The sequence below is a fragment of the Bos mutus genome, chromosome 2, assembly GCF_027580195.1.
Source record: "Bos mutus isolate GX-2022 chromosome 2, NWIPB_WYAK_1.1, whole genome shotgun sequence".
NCBI classification, from domain to species: Eukaryota; Metazoa; Chordata; class Mammalia; order Artiodactyla; family Bovidae; genus Bos; species Bos mutus.
Genome location: NC_091618.1, coordinates 36,353,653 through 36,381,631, shown reverse-complemented (window position 1 = coordinate 36,381,631; position 27,979 = coordinate 36,353,653). Strand labels below are relative to the sequence as shown.

Here is a 27,979-nt window from a genome sequence, read left to right as displayed (position 1 = left end):
CCAAAATAGACAGAAGATAGATCTCCTGATCCCTGAAAAAGGAGGAACTTGAGCCATCTTGAATGAGACGTGTTGTTTCTGGGTAAATACCTCCAACATGAGTTTGAGTGAACTCTGGGAGTTGGTGATGGACAGGGAGGCCTGGCGTGCTACAATTCATGGGGTCGCAAAGAGTTGAACACGACTGAGCAACTGAACTGAACTGAACTGAAGTTAAAGAAAGTCTCATGTCCTCAAGAAAAACATTCAGTCCCTACAGGATCTCAAAGAACAAGCTGGGGAGTTCATGGGGTAGCTGCATTCTCTTTGGGGGATCTTTCTCGTGGTGAGGGGAAATTTGGAGTTGGCTAATGCGCCTACTAATCCTTGTTATCACAAGGATGTTATCAGCATCATATTGATGCTGCTTATGAGTGCTCCATGTATTATCAACTGTCTAACCCATTTTGTCTCTGCCCAGGTCAACAAGCTACAATATGCAGCACCAGTTCAACAAGGATGTATATAAAACTATAGCCAACCAGGGAAAATATCACTCACCCTTAGACAGACACCGCTATAAGGACTCTGAGGCTTGAGACTAGCAAGAGGGGGAGGCCCCATGCCCCTCACCAACCCAGTTCAGCAGAAAGTAGCCAGAGAAACCTTGATGCCCCTATTCCCAAAGAACTGGGCCTCCTATCTCTTAAGGGGAGCAGGTTAGGTAGTTATAATAGGAAAAAGGAGTCCAGAAGGTCAGAGGCTAAAAGACAAAGAAGGGAAAAGCCTGTGAAAATAGAACAAAGGAAGGTCCAAGGACCTCAGGTAAAACAAACAGCCCTCTTGGCTAGCCCAATTTACATAGGGCAGGCTCAGGGATGAGGAGACAAATGTATAAAAGGGGAAGACTAGACGATTTGAGGCCTCTCTTCTCTTCTCTTGACTTTTGGGTCCACCTGTCCTACTCCTCAAGGGTGTACTATCCTTTGTTTTTCCTAATAAAACTGAGATGTAACACTGATTCATCCTTCGCTTCAAATTTTTGCTGTGGTGAGACAGAACTGAGGAAATTACAAACTCCCCCGACACTTCATATTCATAAACGTACGCAGTTTCTTTACAAAAGAAACTTTATTTTCCTCCTATAAAATGATATAAAGCGTAGGCACACATGCACACACTCACATACATATACCAATACATATCTACAGAACCAGTTTTCAAAAGAGATATGTAGCATGGACGCATTTACTCTTGTTTGAAAGTTATCCTTGGAATGTTCTCCCATAGGGCTGTACTGACTTTCTCCTGCCTTCCTTTGCCCAGTGGCTTTCTGTTGCTACTGAAGCTTGTTTTGCCACATTCAGCAGGTAGGGCATGCAGGAGAATAAATGAATAAATGTGTTTCTCTTCCAGTATCCCTCAATCAAAGACTGACAGCTGGAGTCCTTCCATCACCTCCCTTGAACTTTAAGGAGAGTAACTCTGAGGCATATGTCCTACATGAGCTGCCAGAATCTCTCCAATGGAAAGAAACTCCAGTCACTCATGATGGCAGTTGGTTTTACTGATTCCCCTTTCTCATTTCCATTTCTCCTTACTGATGAGTCCCTCACCTCCAAAATAAACTACACTCACTCAAATCCTTGTCTCACGGTCAGCTTCTGCTTCTGGAACAACTTAAACTAAGACATATGCCAAAAATGACTTTTAACTTAAAAAGTGTGGGAATATTTGCAATTTCAGCTCAATTCTTAGGTCCAAATTACAAACAGTTTTGCTAACAAAGACCTTTTTATTGATATGTTATTTAAGCACTTACAATGTTCTACACACATGACAGATGAGCTAAAAACTTAGGTACGAAGAGTAGCTATGTGTTTGAATTAAAGTTATACCAGTCTACTTAAAATGCTTAATTCACCGTTAATTTTGCCAGTTCAGCTGTGTTTTAATCATTGTGAAGCTCTCCTAGTGATATGAAAGAAGTTGAGAAAATGCTTGCTATCTATTGAAACTCTGCCAATAGCAGTCCATCAATCTGTTAATCTTCTAGCAACTATTCAGCAGGTAGGAAAAGTGCAGTCAAAATATTTTCCCTCATTTTTTTTTTTTTTTTTTCACTTTTAATAAGATCAGACTATTTAGAGTCTGTTGGTCACCAGATCCATCAACTATCTAGAAAAATGATTCCTTTCATGGCTCAATCAGAGCCTCATCTAAATTTCAGCAGAAATCTATGACTTCAAGCTGCCATCCCTACTTCTGTTTCCATGGGAATAGACTTCAGATGAGGGAAAAGAAAAAATGAATGGGGTTAGGAGCTTTCAAATAATCATTCAAAATCATGATGAGGTTTTCAGAGCTTCTTTCCTAGGTGATTATTCTGTAGCCTCTTAACCCCTTTTTGCCAGTCTGTTTCCATGGAAATATGACAAAAATGGCTATCCAATTCTCCAGCAGAGATTATTAGCATTCTTGTGAATTTCAGCTTTGGCTGCAGTCTAGACTGAGTAAGATCTTTCTATACCAGTTTTACATATTAACCTACACTGTGTCTACACATTGTCATTTTTACTTTGAAAGTTCCTTTCACAAATTTATACTGTGACATTGCTGAAAAAGTCTTCAGTTTTACATATTAATATATGAATCAACTGCAGAGAGTGTCAGAATTTTTAGAGTGCAGAAGGAAGAACATTTAGTTACTGGATTCAACAGATGTTAGATAGGTGTTGGTAGATATGCAACAAAGATCATTTTTAAAATATTTAGCAATCGGTAAGACACAGCGCTGAAACTAAGCAGGACCCTGTGGGGCTCCTGGGCCTGGGAGCCTTTTTGCTCAGCCTCCACAACCTTGCCTGAGTTCTAAAAGAGAGGTTCAAACAGTTGCTAATCAGAGAAGGGAGGGGATGCAGAGACAAGGGAGGAACAGCCTAGAAAAAATAGTGTAGCCTTGGGGCAGGGCCCTGTTTCCTCTCAAGAGATATACATAACAATATCTTTGAGCTCTTTACAGAACTAAGTTCAGTCACTCAGTCCGTCTGATTCTTTGCAACCCCACGGACTGCAGCACACAATGCTTCCCTGTCCATCACCAACTCCTAGAGCTTGTTCAAACTCACGTCCATGGAGTCGGTGATGCCATCCAACTATCTCATCCTCTGTCATCCCCTTCTCCTCCTGCATTCAATCTTTCCCAACATCAGGGACTTTTCCAATGAGTCAGTTTTTCGCATCAGGTGACCAAAGTACTGGAGCTTCAGCTTCAGCATCAGTCCTTCCAATGAATATTCAGGACTGATTTCCTTTAGAATGGACTGGTTGCATCTCTTTGCAGTTCAAGGGACTCTCAACAGTTTTCTCCAACACCATAGTTCAAAAAAGAACTAAAACCTCCAACCAATGGAAGAGTAGCATTCTTCATTCCAGATAAAAGGAACTCAAAACTTTCAAGAGAGCAACTGAGGCCCTATTAAAGGAATGCAGCCCCAGCATACACCCTAATTTTATCAGCAACTCCACCCTTAAACCACTGCTATAAAACTCCTCACTAAACCATCCAGGGTTGGGACAACCAATTTCAAGAGTGAAAACCTGCTTTGTTCCCCTCTGCCTTGCAAAGCAATAAGCTATTCTTTTCTACTTCACCCAAGCTCTGTCTTGGAGATTCGATTTTGCACTGGTACAGGCAAGCAGGGGCTTTCTCAGGTGGTCCTAGTGGAAAAGAACCCACCTGCCAATACATGAGACTCAGGTTCAATCCCTGAGTCTGGACTATCTCCTGGAGAAAGCAATAGCAGCCCATTCCAGTAATCTTACCTGGGAAACACCATGGATAGAGAAGCCTGGTGGGCTTTAGTCCATGGAGTCATAAAAGAGTCGGACACAACTTAAGGACTAAGGTACAATAACACTTTGAGCTTTTGGCAATCAACAATAATAAATAGAGCTTTTGGCATCAGCATCAATCAATCAGAGCAACTGGTTGGTTTCACTAAAATTATCAGCCCTATTATACGAAAACCAATAAGTTATTAAAAGTAGACCTATATAAGATGGTCATAGCATTATACCCAAATTATCCAGCACCACGAAATGAGCTCCTATAAAACTTAACAAAAGAGCTTACAAGAGAGAAGGGTAGAAATGCACAGCAATTCATCTTTTTAAAAATCAGAGTGCATATACTTTCATATAAAGGTCATTTGAAAATCAAAATCATTCTTATTACTGAAGACATTATGCTAAAGTTAGAGAAAGGATCATATGGGTCTTTGATAGTACCCCTGGCAAGATACCTTGTGTTGAATGTAAAAAAATAACAGCATGCTACATATCAAGTCTCATCTGTCGTATCTTCTGAAATTTGCTGAACAGTTCAATCTAGAATTTTTGCTAGGGGAAATCAAAGTTCTGATTGACCTTATAAAGTACACTTACTTTTCAGAACTCTCTTACTATTCTATGAAAAAAGTGAAAGTCAGACTGGGCCTGCCAGGCTCCTCTGTCCATGGGGATTCTCATGGAAAGAATACTGGAGTGGGTAGCTGTTTCCTTCTCCAGGGGATCTTCCCAACTGAGGAATCGAACCTAAGCCTCTTTCATTACAGGCGGATTCTTTACTGTCTGAGCCACCAGGGAAGCCCAAGAGTACTAGAGTGGGTAGACTATCTCTTCTCCAGCAGATCTTTCTGACCCAGGAATGGAACCAGGATCTCCCACATTGCAGACAGATTCTTTACCAGCTGAGCTACCAGTGAGCTATTCTATAGTTGGAGCATTTTACCTATGAGGTCTTGTCTTCAGAGTTTGAATTGAAAAAACTAAGTTTCAATGAGCAATTATCTGAGTTACTAAGTTCCTAATTTAAATTTAATGGCAACTATCGAAATTAATCTTGATTGATGTTTTCAACTAAACAGATGATAACAACAATAAAACAAAACAGTCTGGTTAATTTTTCAAATCATCATCACTACTCTCAAATGCAGTTTGGCACAGTGCTTAAACACACAGCCCTTGAGAGCAGGATTTGGTCTGCAGGCCAAACCTGGCCTTCAGCTTGCTCGTGTAAATAAAGTTTTACTGGAACACAGTCATACTCATTCCTGCACTATTTTTTTTAATTGTCTATGGCTGATAATTTACCAAAAGGAGAGAGCTGAGTAGTTGCCACAAAGATCACATTGCAGGAATAAGCTGTAATATTTATTCTCTGGTCTTTTAAGCAAAAGTTTTTTGATCCTTGTTCAAGTCTTTAGTTATAACATTATGCCATTACAAGAGAAGACAGTTTGAAGTTAGAGTCTTTTTTTTTTTAATTTTAAAAGTAGTCAATAATGGATAAAAATGTGATCGCCTGGTGTCTGTACTTACATCCATAAATTCCACATTGGCTTTGGGACCAGTTGTTTCATTAAGAATCTTAATAGCCACAGGAATCTTCACTGTTTCTCCTTCAGGGACCCAAATACCCTTTGTGGGGAAAAAAATTTCACATTAAATCTATATTAACACAGATACAACATTTAGATCAGACACAAAATTTGATTTAACCAGTTATGTGCTTTCATTACCAGAAAATGAATCAAATATGTATTCTGCTTTCAAGGTGTTTACACTATTATAAAATTCATTTGTATACACAAAAAAAGCTTTAAACAGTTAAAAAAAAAAGAAAGGAAAAATCATTGAAATATATATAAAACAATATTTGACTTGGATGATATCATCAATTTCTTATGACTTTGAGAAGGCTGTTCTGATTTTTGAACTTCAATTGTCTTATTTGCAATTTAGAAGACCGGGCTATGTAATGTTAGTGATTCTTCTCAGCTTTAATATTATCTAATTATTCTGCAACTAAAAATACAATAAGATAAAAAAGCACATTCTCATGCATCAAAATTCAGATTGATTTAAGAACTAATGTTCTAAGGTGACTTTTTAAGAATTAGTTTTAAAAGGCAAGTACTAAGGAGTATTGAACACATATTAATTTGTCTATATTCTTTAATACTATGTATGTACCAAGGATTTTTATTATTTCTAAAGTAATATAAAATATTTATATTAGTCATTGCGAGTTTTCTTTTCCTATAGAAATACAATATGAACAACATCTATGTATTGTGGGAAAGTATAAAATAGGTAGAGTTTGATTAAAGTATAATGTTATCTTAAATAACAGCATTTCTGGGTAAATAATTCCACCATTCAACTGAGGACAATGATCCTGATAACATAGGAATGCATGAAATATACAAGAACATTTTTTAAGTGTATCCTTCCAAAGGCATACAGAAACAGATATGAGTCTACATGTAAAAAAATATCTCAAATTTTAATTTATTAGCCTTGACATTAAAAACATCTTCTAAGGACAGTTTTAACATTAAAATGAAAGGAAGCGAACAGTTCCACTTCTTGATTTTCTTAATATCATTTGCTTGTAATTATAAAGATTTTTGAAACTTTTTCACGTAGTACTTCTATGCTAAAATGTATATATGTTACCCAAAGTGGTAATAACATAAGAGAGGATAGAAACATAGGAATTATTAAAAAGTCAAAATAATAAAGAAAAAAAAGACTTAAACCTTTAGAAGTGAATTTAATAGTGAATAGGGAAATCCATCTGTCAAATGCAAAATAATAGGCCAAGCTTCCTATGGTACAATTAAAAAAAAAATTATTAATGTAGAAATAGAGGGGAAAAGCCCAAGGCTTGATTTCTTGTTGATGGTACTAAAGTGGAGAACAGGCTTACCATTACTCAATAAAGTAACCTGAGAAGCGGTTACCTTATAAAGATACATAATCAATATGAAAATATATCTAAAGTATACTTTCAAAATAAGAAAATAAATTCACTATAAATTAATTTTCACTGCTTTCAAAATAAGTATAGCCATATAGTCATTATTTCCTAGGCCCCATGGGATCAAAATTCAACTATGTTGATACCTATGATATTGGTTCAAATAGTTTATGTTTAAGCACAGCATTACTCCAAGCAGATGGAAAAATTAACTGGTAATTGGCTAGGCAAATTTGCATTTCTGTGGTCAAGAATAATTCTTTATAGTTTAAGATAGCATGTCCTCGTAAGAACTAATAATTTTAATTAATACTTAAGGTCAACCATACACACTATAGGAATAAAATTTAAACATACTTATGGAACTTTCAAAAAGCTTTTAATAGAAGTAATTTCAATAAGTGTACACCACTCTTGGACAATGGGAAAATAAGTGTTGCTAATAAAACATTATTAATAAGGCTTTATTATTAAATGTCAAAATAATTAATATTTTTCCCTGCTGAGGTTACTAGACAACATTTGGTCTTGAGTTATACAGTATTCATGATTTACAATAAAATTCAATTTCCAGACCATATCATCTTTAAAAACATAAGGGTGATTATATGCCAGGTACATTTCAACATTGAGTTACTTTTAAAATGGAAGTCCATATTTTTCTAACGTGATATAATTAAGAGAAACAGATAAGATAGTTTGTGTCTCTGAACATACAAAGATTTTGAAGACCAGAAAGTACCAAGTCAGCTAATAATTTTAAATTTAACTGAACAAAATACACAGAACAGGAGATTTAGAAACATTTGCATTTGACCATAGAAATAAAATTTTATTTTAAAGAGATGAGATTATTTTTGGTAAACTCAGGAGAGAAAATTAAGGTTTATATTCCAATCATTAATAACTTCCAGTAAATAATTCTGCTTTTAATATAAAAAAACAACATTTTAAGATACAAAATTCTTAAGATCTGACCTATTTTAGCTGATATATTCTTTAAAATGTAAGCTTGCATATCGCTTTAAGAAATTTGTCAAAGCAAATTTTGGTAATTGAAGTAATGGACATTACAAAAAGGATTTAGTATTATCCCAACAGAGTCTCTTATTTTTGTTATTTACAATTAAAAATAAATTTCACCACAATTAACCTTGAGCTTGGCCTTTGAATTGGTTTTGTAATTAAGTTAAATAAGTAAACATACAAATGCCTTCATTTGAACTCTCCCTTTCCAGAAATATCTCTCTTATTTAAAACCCATGATGTTACCGTCTCCTTCTATCTAACCTGAACTTTACAAAGTCACTTTTTTAGTTTGCATGTAATGGTGAAGACATTAAAACTGGAAATTATCTGTTAAATTATAAATGTTATAAGGTAGGCAAAAAAGTGCTTTAGAAACTAGTTTTACTAACACATCAGTGTATTTCTGTGTGTTCTGAAGAGATGGGCTAGTAGGGTCCTGATGGATAGGTCTTTGGATTGTTGATTTAAAAAAATGCACGTGAGAAGTGCAACTAAATTTTATTTGGGGCAAAATGAGGACTGAAGCCCAGGATACAGCACCTCAAATAGCTCTAACAAACTGCTCCAAAGAAGGGGAAGGTCAGTATTTATGTGATTTTGGTGGAGAGAGTACATGCAATTGAGCACGTTTCCAGAAGATATCTGCTAGTCTCATGAAGCCTTTTGCTAGTCATGAGTAAGTCATCACTCTGAAGCATTTTAGTACTTTTCTACGTATGAGGAGATGTAAGAATTGGGTTCATAAAATCGGCTCCTGAAAATACCTACCTGAAGACCTGTTCTGCCAATTTTTCCCTGAGCACAGAATGCCTCATTTCTGTTCTCCACCCTAAACTCCTTTCAGGGGATGCTGAAAATCAGCAGCACATGATTTAATGTTTGTAGAGGTAAATATCAAGTGTCCATGGCAAGTGCCAATTTGTAGTTGACAGGATCAAAGAATAGAAGAGAAGAGCAAAGAAAGAAGAGCACATTGCCTAAGTCTGTCTAGGATATCTCCCTGTGTAGGGGCAAAGGTAAATGGGTTGGATCTGGGTATTCCGAAATAAGGACAAATTTGCCAAAGGCAGATGATATCAAAAGGAGCTCAGAAGAGACTGAGAGGGCTTTGCATCAGTATTTCCTGCTTTTTCATGACTGTCTCAAACCCAGCTTGGTCAATAAAAATTAATGAATTCATTTGTGTAGCAACTTCTCAATACTATAAAGATTCTTCTCACAGAATATTAAAAAGGAAATTAGGTTGGCTAGAACAATAACTCTGGCTATTATTTAAAACAAGTATGAAACAAAACTGAAACTAACTGATGGTATGCGTTATTTTTTACTTACTTTATAAACAGTTCCAAAAGCACCTGAGCCAAGTACTTTCACTCTTTTGAGCTCAGTTTCTTTCAAAATACGAAGTTGAGCTTGATTGGGTGCTGTGCCACTGGGAGTTAAGGGTTCTACCAGCTACAAAGCAAAAGAAAAACAAAAAATACAGGTTATACAACTTTAAATCCAATAATCAGTGTTCCTCTCTCTTTCTGTCTGGTTTGCTTTCTCACACATAAAAAACACACACAAACCTATTTTATATCAACAAACCATATGTATATAAAATGTATCGCTCAGCATTCCTCTAACCCTACTCTTTCTCTTTTGATGATCTTCACCTGGGTGAACACAAGTAACAAGTATGTACCTTGAGGTCTACTAGTCTAAGGGATGTTTTTTTCCCCATTTTTTATAGAGATCTAGAGACTAATATGGAGAAGGCGATGGCACCCCACTCCAGTATTCTTGCCTGGAAAATCCCATGGACGGAGGAGCCTGGTGGGCTGCAGTCCATGGGGTCTCGAAGAGTCGGACACGACTGAGCGACTTCACTTTCACTTTTCACTTTCCTGCATTGGAGAAGGAAATGGCAACCCACTCCAGTGTTCTTGCCTGGAGAATCCCAGGGACGGGGAGCCTGGTGGGCTGCCGTCTATGGGGTCGCACACAGTCGGACACAACTGAAGCGACTTAGCAGCAGCAGCAGCAGCAGAGACTAATAAGGGGCTTTTAATTCTACTTCATGTTCCTTCTTCTGGACAACTTCAGCTAAGGTTCAGAGATTTTACTTATTCAACTGTACTCTATCAAAGTTTTGTTTTGTTTTTTTCATTTCAGGAAATTTAATACAAAAATAAAAAAATTTTTAATTAAAAAAAGCTACCTTTTTTTTTTTTTTTTTTTTAAGCATATACTATCTTTACCAAGGAAGTCAGGGCAGATACATAAAAAAAGAAAAAACAAGCTAGCACAATGTCAATAAACAAACACAGTGTTTCTAAATTTTTCATGTACGTGTAAATTACTGGAGGGTTTTGTTAAAATGCAGATTTTGGTTCAGTAGGTATGGATTTGGGGCTGAAATCTTCATTTTTATAGAACTCTAGAAGATGCCTCTTTATGATGTTGCTCCTTGAACACATTTTAAGCAACAAGGCCCTAGAATACCTTCCAGGTAAAAAATTGTAAAACTCTATGAATTGATTCTAGATCATAAATGAATGCTATGGAATGAAGAGGAATAAAATAACAAAGGGAGAATGAGGTTTGCTTTTTTGGCTTCCTCAAAGGAGGTAGACTTTAAAACTAGTCTTGAGATAATAAACATGGATGGACATGGGGGAGGACACTGTCACTAGGGACAGGTTAGACACAGCCTCAAGAAGGAAGACGGCACGGAAGAGACTAACGCACAGAGAGGGACAGGTCTGAAAGCTGAGATTACGGTGGGCGATGCCAGATCCGGAAGGGGGCTGGTTATGGCCCAAAGGGGTAAGATTAGGCTGATGATTTTAGATGTCATGGTTTAGATGCCATTCCCAGAGAGAACGGGTAAGCAGGAGAAATGTATGTAAATGTGTGCCAATTTCTTATGTGAAGAACAACAACAGTAACAAAAATGTAGACAAAAGAGAGACTCCAGATACTAAATAGTCTATACTGAATGTTAAAATTTTAGAAATTTATCTATGCTTGAGGGAAAAAGCAAGTGAGACAAATAAGAGCTTCTTCTTTTTTTTAAAGTTAATAAAGGAACTAAACTTTACAAATAGCTTGTTCTTTCTCAGCGTGAGGAAATACTTAAGGGCTACTCCTACTCACATTGTCTTGAAAACCACCACACTATTTCAAAATGTCTGTTTACAAGGCTAACTGCAGTGTGGTCCTCCAACTTGGTTATTATTATAATGTTCCTGTGAACATCACAGTCTACTTAATTAGCTGAACAGGATCATGAATATAAGTAACAGTTAGGAATAGTTAGCAAGAATTTGGGAAAAATGATAAAAAAATATCAATAAAATTAGGCTTTTTTTTTAATAGTTTGACAATGCACTGCTATTTCATTTTCAAATTTAAATTGTAATAATGCATATAACTGCATGCAAGTCACATAAATCTCAGAAAGAACCACACAAGTCTTTATTAAACCTGAACACAAAATCTCCTGCAGAGGATCCTCTTTATTTGAATCCTGCTGTGCAGAATTTGTTTGGTAGATTTTGATATATATACTTTGTGTGTAATAAGAAACTTTTATAAATTATTTCTTAAATCACATGTAAAAGTCATACAGAAATCATATGTAAATTTGGGAACTGGATTTTTTTTTGCACTTTGGGTTAGATACACTTAACATATATATGTGTGTGTGTGTGTGTGTGTGAACTCCATATATAGACATGGGCCTCCCAGGTTGCCCTAGTGGTAAAGAACCTGTCTGCCATTACAGAAGACATAAGAGATGTGGGTTTGATTCCTTGGGTTGGGAAGAGCTCCTGGAGGAGGGCATGGCAACCCATTCCAGTGTTCCTGCCTAGAGTCCCATGGACAGAGAAGTCTGGCAGGCTACAATCCATAGGGTCGCAAGGAGTCTGACACAACTGAAGCGACTTATCACATAGCATATATAGACCTATACTATGCAGTACTTTCATATTTTGAAAACGTCATAATTCTACCTGATACGTTTAGTCCTCTGCAATTTTCTTAAGTATCATTCAATTTTTTTTTTTTACAAACACATTTTTCCCCAGGAATTTGAGCATTATATCATTAAAAGAAGCATAGTTTTATTTTGTGATGCAGTATGATAAAGTTTAAATCTGTGGGTTTTTACACCATTGCTGCCACTCATAAGCTTAGAATGCAACTTACCCTTCCTGGCCCTTCATTTCACATCTGTAAAGTTGGTGTAGCAATAATTACCTTAGAAGATTGTTAAAGGATAAAACAGTATATAGCATAGATGAAAAATTTTGGAACGTTATCTGCCATAATATAGGCAAAAAATCTGTCACTTCAAGAGATAGGATTGTCTTTCATTAATATATTTTTAAATTACAACATCTACAAAACCATTAAGCTTATCCGCATTTCAATAAATGTATGTTAAACAAAAGATTTCTTACTTTTATGTATGCAACAGAAAAATAGACACTGTGGGGGAAAATGATTTGGGGAAAGTGTATCAGTTTTAAAAACCTTCCAACGGCACATCAGATTTTAACGACTTTCACCTCTGAGGCAAGATTTCTTGCTTCAGTAATTGAGAATTTAAGTTGATCCTCTTAAGAATTCCTCTTCTGTTTAGATGGTAGAAAATCATAGTTATTTACTTTTACTGAGAGAAATATGGGAATTCAACAATAATCTAATTTTGCCCTAAGTGATAACTTTCTATTTAAAAAAAAATAGAATATACTTACAAAACCAATTAGTGTGCATTTATTTAGTAATGAAATGCCAATTTGATGGGCATTCTTAGAAAGCACCGTATTAATAAAACAAGACAAACAACTCTTTCATAGCAATGAGCCTTTCCTACACAAGGTTAAGAGACAGAATTTGTCTTCTATTTATTCAAGAATCTAAATATCCACTGCTATACCAAACCTTCCATTCTTCTTCAACTCTAGTTTATTTACTTCACTTTTCAAGATTCTCTCAGTGACTGTTCCAAACCGGCCATATGAGAGAATTCTGCCTGCCAAACTTATTCATGTTCACATGTACAAAGCTGAAAGTGGTCAGTTGGGTCTACTGCATCATCCAGCTTAAGTAGAAATTGTTACTATGTTCACTCTGTGTCTATAACTGACTACTTAATGCTTGAATGAGTCTATTGACAAGACAGCCCATTCTAATCTCAGATAACTTCCATCATTAGAAAGTATTTCCTTACATGTAGCTCTATAGTAGCTTTCTGAAACTGTCACATATTTCTTCTATCTAGATTCAACTTCTAGGGGGAAAGAGCTAAAATTTAATTCATTATCAGTGTGAGAAACTTATGAATGAACAAATATTCCCATTCCTGTCAGTGTTAAGAGGAAGTCAGACTGTTACATTGACAGAAAGCAATCTCAGAGAAGGCTGTCTCAGTACAGATTTGCTCTCAATTGTTCAGACAGGCATGGATATGTGTATCAGGAGACAGAGGTAGTATTTAAGTTGAGAAAGCTATGGTAACACACATTCTTCTGCAATTGCTTTCCCTCTGATAGCCTGTATGCTGAAAATGATCATCTTGCATGCCAGAAAACTCAGTGTGGCAATGTAAAAGAAATTATAATATTTATGGGTAATTTACATATTCACAATAACTAACATGCACAATATTAAATGCATAGTGTGGGAAGGTCTAAGCTTTATCCTGAAGCTCGTCTTTTCACTGTTATGAGATTGGTGGCTACCCACTGAATGACCCTTAATTAAAGCATAAATTGTTTGCCGATCTGGCTTTATTTTAGCCAAAATAATCCTATCTCTTGCTAACATTTTTCTCATTCTGTTACGAAGATATCTTCTTACTCAGATATTTTCTAGATCTCCTACTTTGATATCCTAGAGTTTATTAATGGACCCCTGGCCCCCAAAGAAACAGATCTGTCTTTTCCCAATATGATAATTTCCTTGACTCTTGCTATTTGCCCTCTTTAAGTCATGAGCCTGCCTTGACTACATTTATTATACACTCTGATTTTTCATCAACTGTGTATAATAGAAAGTAGAAAATATTAGTTGCTCAGTTGTGTCCGACTCCTTGTGACCCCATCATCTGTCCATGGAATTCTCCAGGCAAGAATACTGGAATGGGTTGCCATTCCCTTCTCCAGGGGATCTTCCAGACCTGAGAACTGAACCCGGGTCTCCTGCATTGCAGGCAGATTCTTTATACTCTAAGCTACCAAAGCATACTATAAAAATGTAAATCCTCAGCAGAAAACCAAATAGAATTTTCACTTGGATTAACAACTGAGTATCATAAAAACCTTCTAACTCTAATGAAAGTCCTTAAACACATGAACAGAGGAAATGAACATCTCACCTCTGTTTCCAGGAATCTTCTTAAGGCCCTTTTCTTTTTGATGCTCTTCCTTCGAGCATAAACTGCAAATGTTAGGCCCACAATGACCAGGATGAAGAGCCCACCAATGACTCCAGCTGCAATTAGAGGAGTCCTGCCAACCAGAATGGAAAAGAGAATAATAAAAGTAAGAGAGAAAAGACAGAAAAAGAGGAAAGGATGGTTGTTTACCCACATATCACAAGTCTAATCAGTTAGAAGAAACACAAACAAAAACGCATTACCTTTTCTCATGGTAAAAACTGCACTTTTTTTTTGCTTTGTTTTTTAATAGTAAACCATGCACAGACAACTAATCATTGGAGATGAGCAGCCACAACATGCCATTTGATGAAACATGTAAAATTTGATAACAAAATGAAGAATATACGCCAAATTTTTGATACAGGATCACTTTAAATTGTTTTAATTTTACTTTTATCTATAAAGAAGAAAAATGCATTTAAATAGTATGATTGTGATATATGCTATTATTTTCAACATTTTCTCTAAAGCAGGCTTTCTCAACAGTGGCACTATTGACATGCAGGGCTGGATACTTGTCCATTCTGGGGACTGTCTTACACATTTTAGGATGTTTAGCAGCAATCTCATCCTCCATCCACCAGATGCCAGCAACACTCACCCTCTCTCCCCAGTCATGACGTTGTCTCAAGACATTGCCAAATGTGTGTCAAAATCACTGCCAATTGAGAACCACTGTTTTAAACCAAGAACGAGTGGTTTGAGGACATATGAACCCCATGCCTCTGGCATACAAAGATACCAACAGAGAGATGCATTGACAAAGTGCTATTTCAAACTCTGTCAAGGGCAATTCTGTTGGGAAAAGGGGCAAGAGAAAGATGAAGAATTGGGTCAGACAGGTTTACAGAGTTATGATGACTGGAGTAAGCATTATTATCAAAAGCATGACTAAGCATCATATACCCATGAAAGAAGTCTATATATTAAGTATTTTTTTTTTTATTGTTTCAACTCTCCATTAATGTCTTTTTTTTTTATTTTATTTTTAAACTTTACATAATTGTATTAGTTTTGCCAAATACCAAAATGAATCCGCCACAGGTATACATGTGTTCCCCATCCTGAACCCTCCTCCCTCCTCCCTCCCCATACCATCCCTCTGGGTCGTCCCAGTGCACTAGCCCCAAGCATCCAGTATCGTGCATCAAACCTGGACTGGCAACTCGTTTCTTACATGATATACATGTTTCAATGCCATTCTCCCAAATATTAAGTATTGAATAAAAATACATAAATAGCATTAAAATAGGAAGATATTGACCAGAGATTTCTATTCTTAAAATGTTTCTCTAACATATTGCTTACTAAGACATGCTTTTGAAACTGATCACTTTTTGTTTTCTAATATTAAATTTTTTGCTTACTTGAAAAGTAATGTTTATGGTCTTAACTTCTTGTCCTAGAATAGATTAGTATCTATGAGCTTCCTGTGGTCAGTCTTGAAATACATTAATTTCATATGCCATATGAAACAGTTCAGAGCAAAACACATATTGACTATGAAGTCATGATAGATATCAAAACTAAAAAAGACTTCCCTGAATGCTCATGTTCTCTGTGGTAAAGTGTTTTATGTTTTATATTACTATTTGTAGAAGAACCTACTTTATACAGCTACACTCTTAGAAAAACAAAAACATTACTTGTTCCTGTAAAATAAAGTTTTGCTCAAAGATCAGAAATAATGAAAGTGGATGATCCAAAGTAAAATATTTAAATTTTAAAGAGCTGTTGGAAAAAAAAAAATTCTGTCTAACTTCTTCTATAAATGAAGTCATGTCTTTTAAACATTATAACTGTTATATTATTGTCATATAAAACTGCAAAGAAACCTTAAAAAGCGGTTCATCCTAAAGGTTGTTGCCTGGCAGTTGAAAGTCCTTCAGCACATTGAAATGTTGCTATAATTCAACCAGATTTTCCTAAATGGAATTTTCTAAAGATATAAAAATCTGTGCTGAGAAAATTACACTACAGTATGGAAACAAACTCATCATTATAATGCCTTTTGGTATGTGTAAGATCACATTTTTGGTATTCCAGTTAAATATGCATTTCAGAAAACATTTTAAGTCTTCAACTCAAGGCATATTTTTCAGCTCAAGTGCCTAATACATCTCTGAAAAGTCACTACTATAAAAAGAGTTACATTTTTGTTTCCTTAGCCCAATGTTTTATTGTAAAGGATTTATGCATGATTGAGAATAGTTCCCAGCATTTTCTTAGCTGTAGGTTTGAACTAAACTCTAATCTTCCTCTACTTATCCATTTTGCAAAAGAATAAATGGTATGTATTTATGAAAGCATTTGTCACTATAAATTAAAAGAAAATTCTCTATTTTTTGTCTTTCATTTTAAGAGTGATCATTTCCAACAGAACAAGATTCCTGACTCTATTTTTTTTCATCTAATTCAAATGAATATCAGTTATCATATCATTTCTATTTAGTCCTGGCAATGAAAATAAAACATTTAAAAATTCAACAGACAGTAATTTCTATGACTTTCTAGTTAGCTTTTACTTTTGTTATCTTCCTTCAGCAGTTCCTTGGTTGATTTGCATTCCTCGAGTTGTTTTCCTCTTTTACCACTTTGCAGGAATGGGAGTGTTACAAACAATCCAAAGAAGCAAAGAACTAGAGTTTCTGCACCTAAAATTCATACATAAATTCTTGTTGGATGTTTAAAGAGGCCTACTTCTTCTTAGTTCAGCAGAAGTTACTCTTGGAAAAGAAAAAAAAAATTAACCACAAGGAAGCAATTAAGTTGAAAAGCAACAATGTTCTATAAGAAAACTTGCTTGTATTTTTAATAAGTGAATATCATGATAAAAGGTACTGATTTTGATTAAGAAGATTAAATATTCATTAAAAAATTGACGTGAAATGTAACCCTGGCCTGGACTCTAGTTTTGACAAGTTAGCTATACAGAAATTTTTTCGATAACTTGAGAAATTAGAATACGGATTTGATAGTAGATGAAATAGACTATACTGGCGTGTAAAGATGTAGACCAGAGATCAAAAAGACTGAGTTAAAACACAGTAGGCACTAAATCAGAAAAAAAATTCTTACACACATATACATGTTGCTGCTGCTAAGTTGCTTCAGTCTCGTCCGACTCTATGCGACCCCATAGATGGCCGCCCACCAGGCTCCCCTGTCCCTGGGATTCTCCAGGCAAGAACATATATGTGTGCAAAAAAAAAAAAAAAAAAAGATCTGGAAAAATGTACAATAAGACATTAAATGGTTTTTGTTTCTGAATTATATGACTCTAGCACTCTTATTTTTGTTGTTTTTACTATTGAACAGTTTTCTAATATTCTCCATTATGTCTTCCCTTAGAAATATAGGTTAATGAAACTTAAGAAAAATACAGGAAAAATAAATCTTTGTCTAAAAGCTTAGTTTTACAATAACAGCCTTATTTTCTTTCTTTTTTCCTTTTTGAATGTTTACTTTGCATTTTTTCAATTAAGATTTCATTTTGCTATTCCCTGTCCACTTTTATGATCTAAGTACTTCTGAAGGTATGTTCTATTCATTATAGCTTAATGTGTCTGAGACATTTAATTGCCACTATGTTTCTTACAATTAACATTATGTTTTATAAGATCCATCTAATTTGAAAAGTTATACCACTTCACATTTCGTACTCCCCCGCAATTTTGATGATTCGCTGAAACTCTAGTACTTTGGCCACCTCATGAGAAGAGTTGACTCATTGGAAAAGACTCTGATGCTGGGAGGTATTGGGGGCAAGAGGAGAAGGGGACGACAGAGGATGAGATGGCTGGATGGCATCACCAACTCGATGGACGTGAGTCTCAGTGAACTCCAGGAGTTGGTGATGGACAGGGAGGCCTGGCGTGCTGCGATTTATGGGGTTGCAAAGAGTCGGACGCGACTGAGCGACTGATCTGATCTGATCTGAGACATTTGTAGGTGTAGGATCAATGCCCTTTTTTTTTACCCCCTGAAAGTTAATGCTTCACTCTTTATAAGAATCCCTTGGATAAAAGGGATATAGTTACTTAAGTTGCAGTTTTAAATTGTTGTGTATCTCTCCTAGGTCTAGTGCTGACTACTGCCAACTCAGCTATATTCCCTGAAGGAGAGTGTGTTCCTCTTACATATGGGTCAGAGTAACCTCTAAGAGGCTAAGATGTGACATTAATGAAATCATAAGGGTCAAAACCAAGAGACCTAGAATACTCTGTAATCCCTCATCTGTAATAGGAGTATTGCTTGTTCTCTGTCTTTTGCCTGTCCATTAAAAACCTTTGGGATACCCTGAAGTATACAAGATAGGGCATGTCAAGTGACAAGTGCGAGCTTTTTCTAAAGGAATGCTATCAGATGATATTTTATCTTATTCTGTGATTTTAAAATAGTATAATGAAACTAGTATCTCCCATCTACTCATAGAAACTAATATAATAAGGATTCTGAGTCACAAATGAACGTGACTAATTTATTTAAAAGCATATAACTTGGATTTCACAGTTTCTTTTAGAAGTTCAGAGACAACACTATAAATTACTCTATAATCTTGAATGCAATTATCTATTTAAAAATTGTATATTGAAGAGTAGTGTCTCCCCAGACTATGCTATTCATATAATAAGATGTATTCTTATTAGTCATTAGTATATTTGAACTATGTTATTCCTCACTGGAGAATATAAAATGTGAGTGAATCACGGAACTTGATTTTATAAACATCCAAATACTTTCTTTCACTGATCTGTTTCCTTTCAGGTAACAAATCAGAAACAAAATAAAGTCAATATAATTTACGATTAAAATTCAAATGGCTTTAAAACTATTTGATTACACCCATTTTGTTTCATTTAATGTCAAGGGCAGACTATTCTACAAAATATGTGCAGTGGTATTTTCTTTAAAATTATAAACTTAGTAAGACTGGTACTTTAATATACTCACTGTGCTGTGCTGTGCTAAGTCACTTCAGTGGTGTCCCTGTGGACTGTGGCCCGCTAGGCTCCTCTGTCCATGGGATTCTCCAGGCATGAATACTGGAGTGGTTGTCATTTCTTACTCCAGAGGATCTTCCCAACCCAGGGATCAAACCTGTGTCTCTTAAGTCTCCTGCCTTGGCAGGCAGTTTCTTTCCCACTAGTGAAAAGAATTCTAAATCTATAAGATTTTTTTTGTGTTAATTTCACCAAATAAAAGTATTTTAAATTTATAATATAGGCATATTTTTCTTTATTTCTTAAGTATGGAATAATTTTCAATTACAGATAAAGGAATCAATCAGATATTCTATTAATATAACACACTGATGATGTAGTTTACAACTCACGGTATTGACTTTATATCAAAGAACTCCACTTTTAGAAGCTCTAAATTAAACAATTTGAAGTCAGATCCTCAGAATTGTTTGGATCAGACTTAGGGCCATAGGGCTTCCCTGGTGTCCCAGTGGCTAAGATCCCACACCCCCAATACAGCGGGCCTGGGTAATCCCAGGTCAGGGAACTGGATTCCACATGCTGCAGTGAAGAGTTTGCATGCCAAACTAAAGATCCCCAAATACCACAGCTCAGCCCCAGTACAGCCAAATAAATAAACATTTTTTTTTTTTAAAGCTTAGGGCTGCTTTATTTTCTGTCCATGATGGGTACTAAAGGTGTTAAACTGATTTTTTTTTTTTAATTTACACAGAATTATAAACAAACAAGTCCAACAGGCTAATTAGATCATTTTAACCATTTTTGAATAACAAAGTTTAAATGAAAGTGTAAAATAATGTCTCTAGCATTATTACTTTATGTTTACCTTTCAAATCTTCACAATTTTTCCTTATAGTATTACATCATGCTGGAATTCCACCTCAGACTAATTTGAGTTTTATTAGGTTGGTGAAAAGTAATTGTGGTTTCGGGCTGTGAATTTTAAATTATAACTAGGCTCAAACACATCTTTATTAATCAAAATAGGAACTATTACAATCAACACATTTTTGACAACAAAAAATAAGTTTGTTTATTCCTGTAGTGTAAAAAATCTGTGCTTCAGGATTCGACAAACTCTTGGAAAGCATTTTCTGACTCCTGCCGGTTGTCTAAGCGTTTTCCCGCAAAACACTGTGGCAATGCTTGAAGAAGTAGTCGTCGGTCGGCGAGAGGTCAGATGAATATGAGGAATGAGGCAAAATTTTGGAGCCCAATTCTTTCAACTTTTGAAACGTTGGTTGTGTGACATGCAGTCGGTGGTGTTGTGGAGAATAATTGTGCCCTTTCTGTCGACCAATGCCAGCTACAGGTGTTGCAGTTTTCAGTGTATCCCATTGACTTACTGATTTACTGACTGTACCCCTCAGATATGATGATTTTGCTGGGATTCAGAAAGCTGCAGTGGATCAGATGGGGACCACCAAACAGTGACCATGACTTTTTGTGTGTGTGTGCAAGTTTGGCTTTGGGAAGTCTTTGGAGCTTCTTCTTGGTCTAACCACTGAGCTGGTCACCACCGGCTGTCAAACAAAATCCACTTTTCATCACATGTCACAGTCTGATCAAGAAATGGTCTGTTGCTGTTGCATAGCATAAAAGAACATGATACTTCAAAATGATTTTTTTTTGATTTGCGGTCGGCTCATGAGGCACTCACTTATTGCGCTTTTTCACCTTTCCAATTTGCTTCAAATGCTGAACTATCATAGAATGGTCGACATTCTTTAGCAACATCTCCTAGTTGTAAGAGGATCAGCTTCCATGATCGTCTCAATTGGTCATTGTCAAATTTCAATGGTCAGCCACTGCACTTCTCATCTTCAAAGCACTCATCTCCTTCAGAAAATTTGTTGAACCACCATTGCACTGTACGTTCACTAGCAGTTCCTGGGCCAAATGAGTTGTTGATGTTGCAAGTTGTCCCTGCTGTTTTACAACCCATTTTGAACTCAAATAAGACACTCATTCTATCTTGCCTTTTGTCTAACATCATTTCCCTAGTCTAAAATAAATATAAACAGCTAGTAATCAGTAATTAACAAAAAACATAAAGTCAGAAATGCTCATTAAGATGGTATATAATAAAACAACATATTAAATATTTAAGAATGTATTCCAATATCAAACAGCAAAGTTCAACAATGCAAAACCACAATTACTTTCTCACCAACCTAATAATTATATGTCTGCCTCCACTAGTTGGAATAGCAGTACCACCGTCAAATAACTCAGTTTAAATAGACATAAGCACATTCTTCACCAAAGGTAATGAGAAATAAACACAGCAGGAGCTACCTGGTCTTTCTCAGATGCCTGAGATCTGACATATTTGCCTCTGAAAGTGAAAGCGAAGTCGTTCAGTCATATCCGGCTCTTTGCGACCCCATAGACCCTTACCAAGCTCCTATATCCATGGGATTTTCCAGGCTATAGTACTGGAGTGGATTGCCATTTCCTTCTCCAGGGGATCTTCCCAACCCAGGGCTCAAACCTGGGTCTCCTGCATTGTAGACAGATGCCTTACTGTCTGAGCCACCAGGGATCCTGTTTAATACTATCATGAAATCAAATACTCTTGAAACAGTGCTCAGTTGTGTCGGACTCTTTGTGACCCCATGGACTGTAGCCTTCCAGGTTCTTCTGTCCATGGGATTTTTTAGGCAAGAATATTGGAGTGGGGTGCCATTTTCTACTCCAGGGGATCTTCCCAACCGAGAGATCAAACCCACGACTCATGAGTCTCCTGCATTGGCAGGTGGATTCTTTACCACTAGTACCAGCAAACACCTTAGCACTGGCAAAATATACACCTTACTTAGGCCAAGACAGTCTCAGTTTGTACCACTGTTAAGTACCAATAGAACCCCCTTCACTCTCAAAAGTACACTTTTGTGAACAGTAAATTAAATGTTTGTCCTTTGATAAATACTTAGCACAGTTTAGAGAATCTAGGACACTTCCATATAACTCTTTACATAAAAAAGTGAAGTCGCTCAGTCGTGTCCAGCTCTTTGCAACCCCATGGACTGTAGTCTGTAGACTGTAACCAGGCTCCTCCATCCATGGGATTTTCCAGGCAAGAATACTGGAGTGGGTTGCCATTTCCTTCTCCAAGAGATCTTCCCAACCCAGGGATTGAACCTGGGTCTCCAGTATGGTAGGCAGATGCTTTACTGTCTGAGCCACCAGGGAAGTTCCCTAACTCTTTACATATATATGTATAAATAAATGAACACATACACATTCATACAAGAGCACCTAAGTATTACCAAGTTTCACTTCCTGGGAAGGTAAGTTAGTTACTGCCTGTAATAAACCATAAGACTCCCATGGACAGAGTCTGGCGGGCTACAGTCCATGGTGTTGCAAAGAGTCAGACACACTAAGTGACCAAACAACAACAACAACAACAACAAACCTACATATAACACAAATGGATGTTTTATACATTAGAGTCAGAAGTGATGACTCTGTGTAAGCTTATATTTTGTCTTAAAAATATGATTATATGACATTGGTTAACATCCTGTATCTTATCTTTCCTCCAAAAATGTTATAGTAACCATCAGACAAAAAGCATGAATCTATCATGGACCACAGGTTAAATGTATCCACAGTAATAGACTATATTTCCTAATTTGCTCTTTAAATGTAGTTGATCAAAAACATCTTGACTCTTTACTGAAAGAAAATTCTTAGAATCAGTTGCCAACTGAGATAAATAATACCACTTCACAAATAGGACCATTTCAATATTATATTAATTATGTATGTAAGCAGTTTAAACACAGGAAAGTGAAAGTCACTCAGTTATGTCCGATTCTTTGTGACCCCATGGACTGTATAGTCCATGGAATTCTCTAGGCCAGAATACTGGAGTGAGTAGCCTTTTCCTCCTCCAAGGGATCTTCCCAACCCAGGGATGGAATCCAGGTCTCCCACATTGCAGGCAGATTCTTTACCAGCTGAGCCACAAGGGAAATACAAACACAGGAAAAGTTCTGTCCAAATAAGAGGAACACAAGATTTGACTGCCATTAGGTGCTCATTGGTTTTATGACACTTGTAATGTCATTAACAATTATTTCCTTTTTCAAAAGGAAATAATCTAATAGAAATGAAAACATCAAAGATTCTATCTTGATATAGAACTGTCCCCTTTTATAGAGATATACCAGGGATTTGTTTGGTCTTAAATACTGCACTTATGTTCAAATAATTTAAATAGATTGACTATAAGACTTTTCGTTCTAATAATAGTTGTATAATTTTGATTAAAATTTTCTTTTTACATACATTGCATACTTTCACAATAACTATGCAATATAGATAGATCTTATAACCCCCATATTAAAAATAAGAAATAGACTCAAAAAAGGTAAGATACTTAGATAAGGTCAAACATAAATAGTAATGCTAACATTTTACATCTTGTAATCTCAAGTTCATCAATTTTTCAGCTATATTAAGTTGTCTTTCTAAAGATGTTTCATTAAAATTACTTTAGAGAAGAGAAATATAATTAATCAGATTTTTCTTCAATACTTATATTTGATAATAGAGAATATAAAATGCACATAAATTTATTTAGGAGTTCTAATAAACTCTGATTTTATATTTAGTTTTTGTTTAATTTTACATTTGATTTTATTTTATCTTAATGGTATAATTCTCATCACACTGGCACTTTCTTTGCATTGCTATGTCCATTATGATTCATGTCTATTAAGTCATTTATGTGCTTATTGACAATTATAAGTGCTTTAGTTCTTCATTTAGCTTCATTTTATTTTCTCAGTGAGAGAACAGTTAACAAGATTTTGAGGGGATTAAAAAACTTCAATTTCCTAAAGGAAAAGCAAAGACAAGCAGAATCTATCACTCTGGTGATAGTCCTTACTGCACTGTTCATCTGTTCAGTCTTCCCCAAAGTGGTTCAGATTTGAAACCAGAGATCTTGAAACACTAGAAAATATTGAAATTCCCCAGAAGACAGTTTAAGGGTTACTGCCTAGGGCAAGGAGAGCCATATTAATGTTGTTTTTTTTTTTTTCTTTTTCCCCTCCTGTAAACTGTACTTATCTGACCCGTAATTCTACTTGCTCTATAAATATAACACATCTTTTGTTTTTTGAGCAAAGGAAAGTGATGTGGATAAAATTCTGAGGCATTCATCAGTTGATAGTTATAGCTTTTATTTGATGAGACCTAGAGTATTACAGTATACTATTTAGGGTATTACAGTATCCTTTGATTAAGATTTGAGATTTCTCTATTATATCTTAAATGTGACCAGAAATGTAAGCGCTAAAGCAGATGAAGCAAAATATTCTGTCCCTCTTCCTAAGAAAATGAATGTTTCTTGACTTTTCATGTGTTTAAATAAATGTTTTTCCCAATAAGTTTTCAATATGCTATTACATATTATTCAAAACACAGCATTACAAGGTATTTCAGAAAAGATTTTACCATTAAACAAATATGTAAATATCACTTGGATTATGTCTAGGATTAGAACTGAAAAAAAAATTCTGATAGTTTTACAGTGATTCCTTCCTCCAATTTACAAGTAATATTTATATCTATCTATGAGTTTTTGTTGCAATTTTAGGAAAGCATACAAACCTGAACATTTGATTTTTGAGGCAATTATTCTCATGATTAAACACACAATCCTAAGAGTACAAATAACACACCTATGAATTTTACACCTTTGAATTGTTTTCAGCTTTGCTGAAATATAATTGAAAAATATCTATGAATTGTTACAAATAAAATACTGAAAGAGAATTAGATAAGAAAGAACTTTTAGCAGATTTGTGTAAGAGCTCAGGTAAATTTTCTGTCTTTAGAGTTGTGTGTATGTATTGTGTGGTTTATACCTATTATACAATACAATGTTCATATTAGTAGAACACTTTAAACATCATCTGTATAGGTAGAATATATACATATGTTTAATGAAATGAACATAATTTTTTAAATATTTAATTGCAAAATACAAAATCCACTAAACACTGCTCTATCCCATTACCTATTCATCACATAGACACGGTAATCTGAAGCAATATGCCAAAGTATTAAAAAATTGAAGATAAAAATCTTAAAATTTCGGTTGTCACCTACCAAAATGATTCAATATGATAAGGAATCAGTCCCACAATAGAGAAGAAAATATTACATAAATGCTTCTCTGTGAAGTAAAGTGTTGTTCAGTCTCCAAGTCTTGTCTGAATCTTTGTGACTCCATGGACTGCAGCACACCAGGCCTCCTACGTACTTCCTAAAGTACTTCTCCTAAAGTACTTCCTACTTTACCTCCACAGAACTAAAGTAGGAGAGAAGTAAATCATTATAGGCATGATCCTTTATTCTCACATATTAACATTTTTCTTCACCTCAAAATCTCCATTCATTCTCATCACTGTAATTTCATACACCTATGCTACTAATGGGCATAAGTAGCTCAGTTAACTGTAGCTACCTGTAGCTCAGCTGATAAAGAATCCACCTGCAATTCAGGAGATCCCTGTTGGATTCCAGGGTCATGAAATTCCCCTGGAGAAGGGATAGGCTACCCACTCCAGTATTCTTGCCTGGAAAATTCCCATGGACACAGGAGCCTGGAGGGCTATAGTCCAAGGGGTTGCAAAAAGTTGGACACGACTGAGCAACTAAGCACAGCACAGCACATGCTGCTAACAGAGATCACAGACTACAGAAAATTGCATTTATCTTTATCAAAACATCACACATTTGTGTTAAGTTTATTGGGGACAGTTATATAATACAGATTTAAACAGCCCCATTTTGAGATAATTTACAAGCTAATTTAACTAAAACTTTGATTTTTTTTTTTCATTTTACATACAATTGTGTATATAAAAGAATCCCATGGATAGAGGAGCCTGGTGGGCTGCAGTTCATGGGGTTGCAAAGAGTCAGACACGACTGAACGACTTCACTTTCACTTTTCTTTCATTTATATAAAACATCTTTGATTTTTAGTATGTTTATAAAGCACCCCAATACTTGCCTTAGACTAAAAACAATTTTATTTATGAAATACTTACACAAAGGGAGTAAGAAAATGTCGTTGAAAAAAAAATCACTCTTTTCATTTAGATGATGTATTTTCTACTTATTTTGCCCTTCTGGCAAACTTTTGTCCCACTGAGGGGACTTGCACATGTTAATGAGAAGCTAGATGAAATGACAAGGGAGGAGACTTTAAGAGCAGCTATAGCTATGGGGGAAATGCCAGGATTTTGGACATCCATGTGGGATCACTAAACATTTTTTCCAGGATTGAAAAACAAAGCTACATTTGGCATGTGTTTTATATGTGTTGTGCTTAGTAACTCAGTCATGTCTGACTCTTTGTGACTCTTTGGTTTGTAGCCTGCCAGGCTACTCTGTCCATGGAATTTTTCAGGCAAGAATACTGAAGCAGGTTGTCATTTCCTCCTCCAGGGGAACCTGTATCTCCAGTGTCTCCTGCATGGAGGTGGACTCTTTGCCTGCTGATGTGTTTTATATGTGTTATGTCAAATAATTATTCTAACATATTGATTATTTATGTATGATGAATCTGAGGGAGGTTATAAAACTTGCAGCAGGTCTTAAGCATTCTACATGGTTAGTCATTTTGAATTTTGTCTTGTTTTACTCTAAAACCTTGTCTGTTTTCATTAAAATATGATTACAACAGTATATTAGAAAGATTATTCTTCTAATACACTAGATAGATAAGCCAGGAAAAGAAGACTAAACTATTCCAATAGTTCTTATTGGTGGCAGCGAGGGACAGAGTAGGGAAGTATAGAGGATGAAGCAGAAAAGTATTTACAACAGCAGAAATATACATCAAGTGCATAAACCTGATGGTGAAGAGAGACAAAGGAGGAGCCAAAGATGACAAGAATCCGGTGCTTGGGTGGTGGAAGGTTGATGATTCCCATTATGGGTGTAAGAAACAAAGAGAAAAAACATTTGGATGGAGAAGTGTTGATTCCTTTGTTTCTATGGATTTGAGGTGCCGAACAATATAAATGTATACTGTTATCATTTCAATATGCTTTCAGATTTCTGTGTCTACCTATTCCTCCTCTAATGTCAACACTTATACCTGTGCTGATTTTATTAATAGCTTCACATTTTTTAATTAAAGAGAACCACAGATAACATAATGCAATTTTATTTAAGCATTTCCAATACTTTGTTTTTTCTCTAGGAATGCTAAAAATGAAAAAGGAAGAAAAAGGTTCAAGGGCTTTTGGCATCACCAACTCAATATACATGAGTTTGGGTAAACTCCAGGAGTTGGTGATGGACAGGGAAGCCTGGCATCCTGCAGTCCATGGGGTCGCAAGGAGTTGGACACGACTGAGTGACTGAACTGAACTGAACTGAACTAAAGGGCTTTTGTTTTCATTTCTGTTTTCTTTCCTCCTCCTTTTCCTTTTCTTTCCCTGATAAACTTATTTTGGAGCTTTGTTTCTCCAAAGTTTGGTAAAGTTTGCTGTATCAATCTATTTTTGTTGTGATCATTTGAAAGCATTCATTTTTAATGTAACACACATCTAAAATAGCTAATACATTTAAAAATGTTATTTGTACTATTATACCAGAGCTGTTCTTCCCACTGGGTAAGACAAGCTGAAACTAAGCACCTTTGGAAGTCTATACAGATCTTTGTTAATTCTGAGTCCTAATGATACTCCT

The 27,979-nt window shown here is 35.7% G+C and overlaps 1 protein-coding gene across 4 annotated transcripts in view; it reads right to left on the bottom strand.

The window, feature by feature from the left end:
* The window catches only part of ERBB4 (erb-b2 receptor tyrosine kinase 4), a 1,231,440-nt gene that overhangs the window by 234,686 nt on the left and 968,775 nt on the right, over nucleotides 1-27,979 (bottom strand). For all 4 annotated transcript variants that reach the window (XM_070387158.1, XM_070387172.1, XM_070387165.1 and 1 more), the window contains exons 17-19: nucleotides 14,205-14,337; nucleotides 9,167-9,289; nucleotides 5,362-5,460 (exon numbers count right to left, since the gene is read on the bottom strand). In XM_070387158.1, coding sequence (XP_070243259.1) covers nucleotides 5,362-5,460; nucleotides 9,167-9,289; nucleotides 14,205-14,337 — 355 coding nt within the window. The remainder of the gene's footprint in view (nucleotides 1-5,361; nucleotides 5,461-9,166; nucleotides 9,290-14,204; nucleotides 14,338-27,979) is intronic.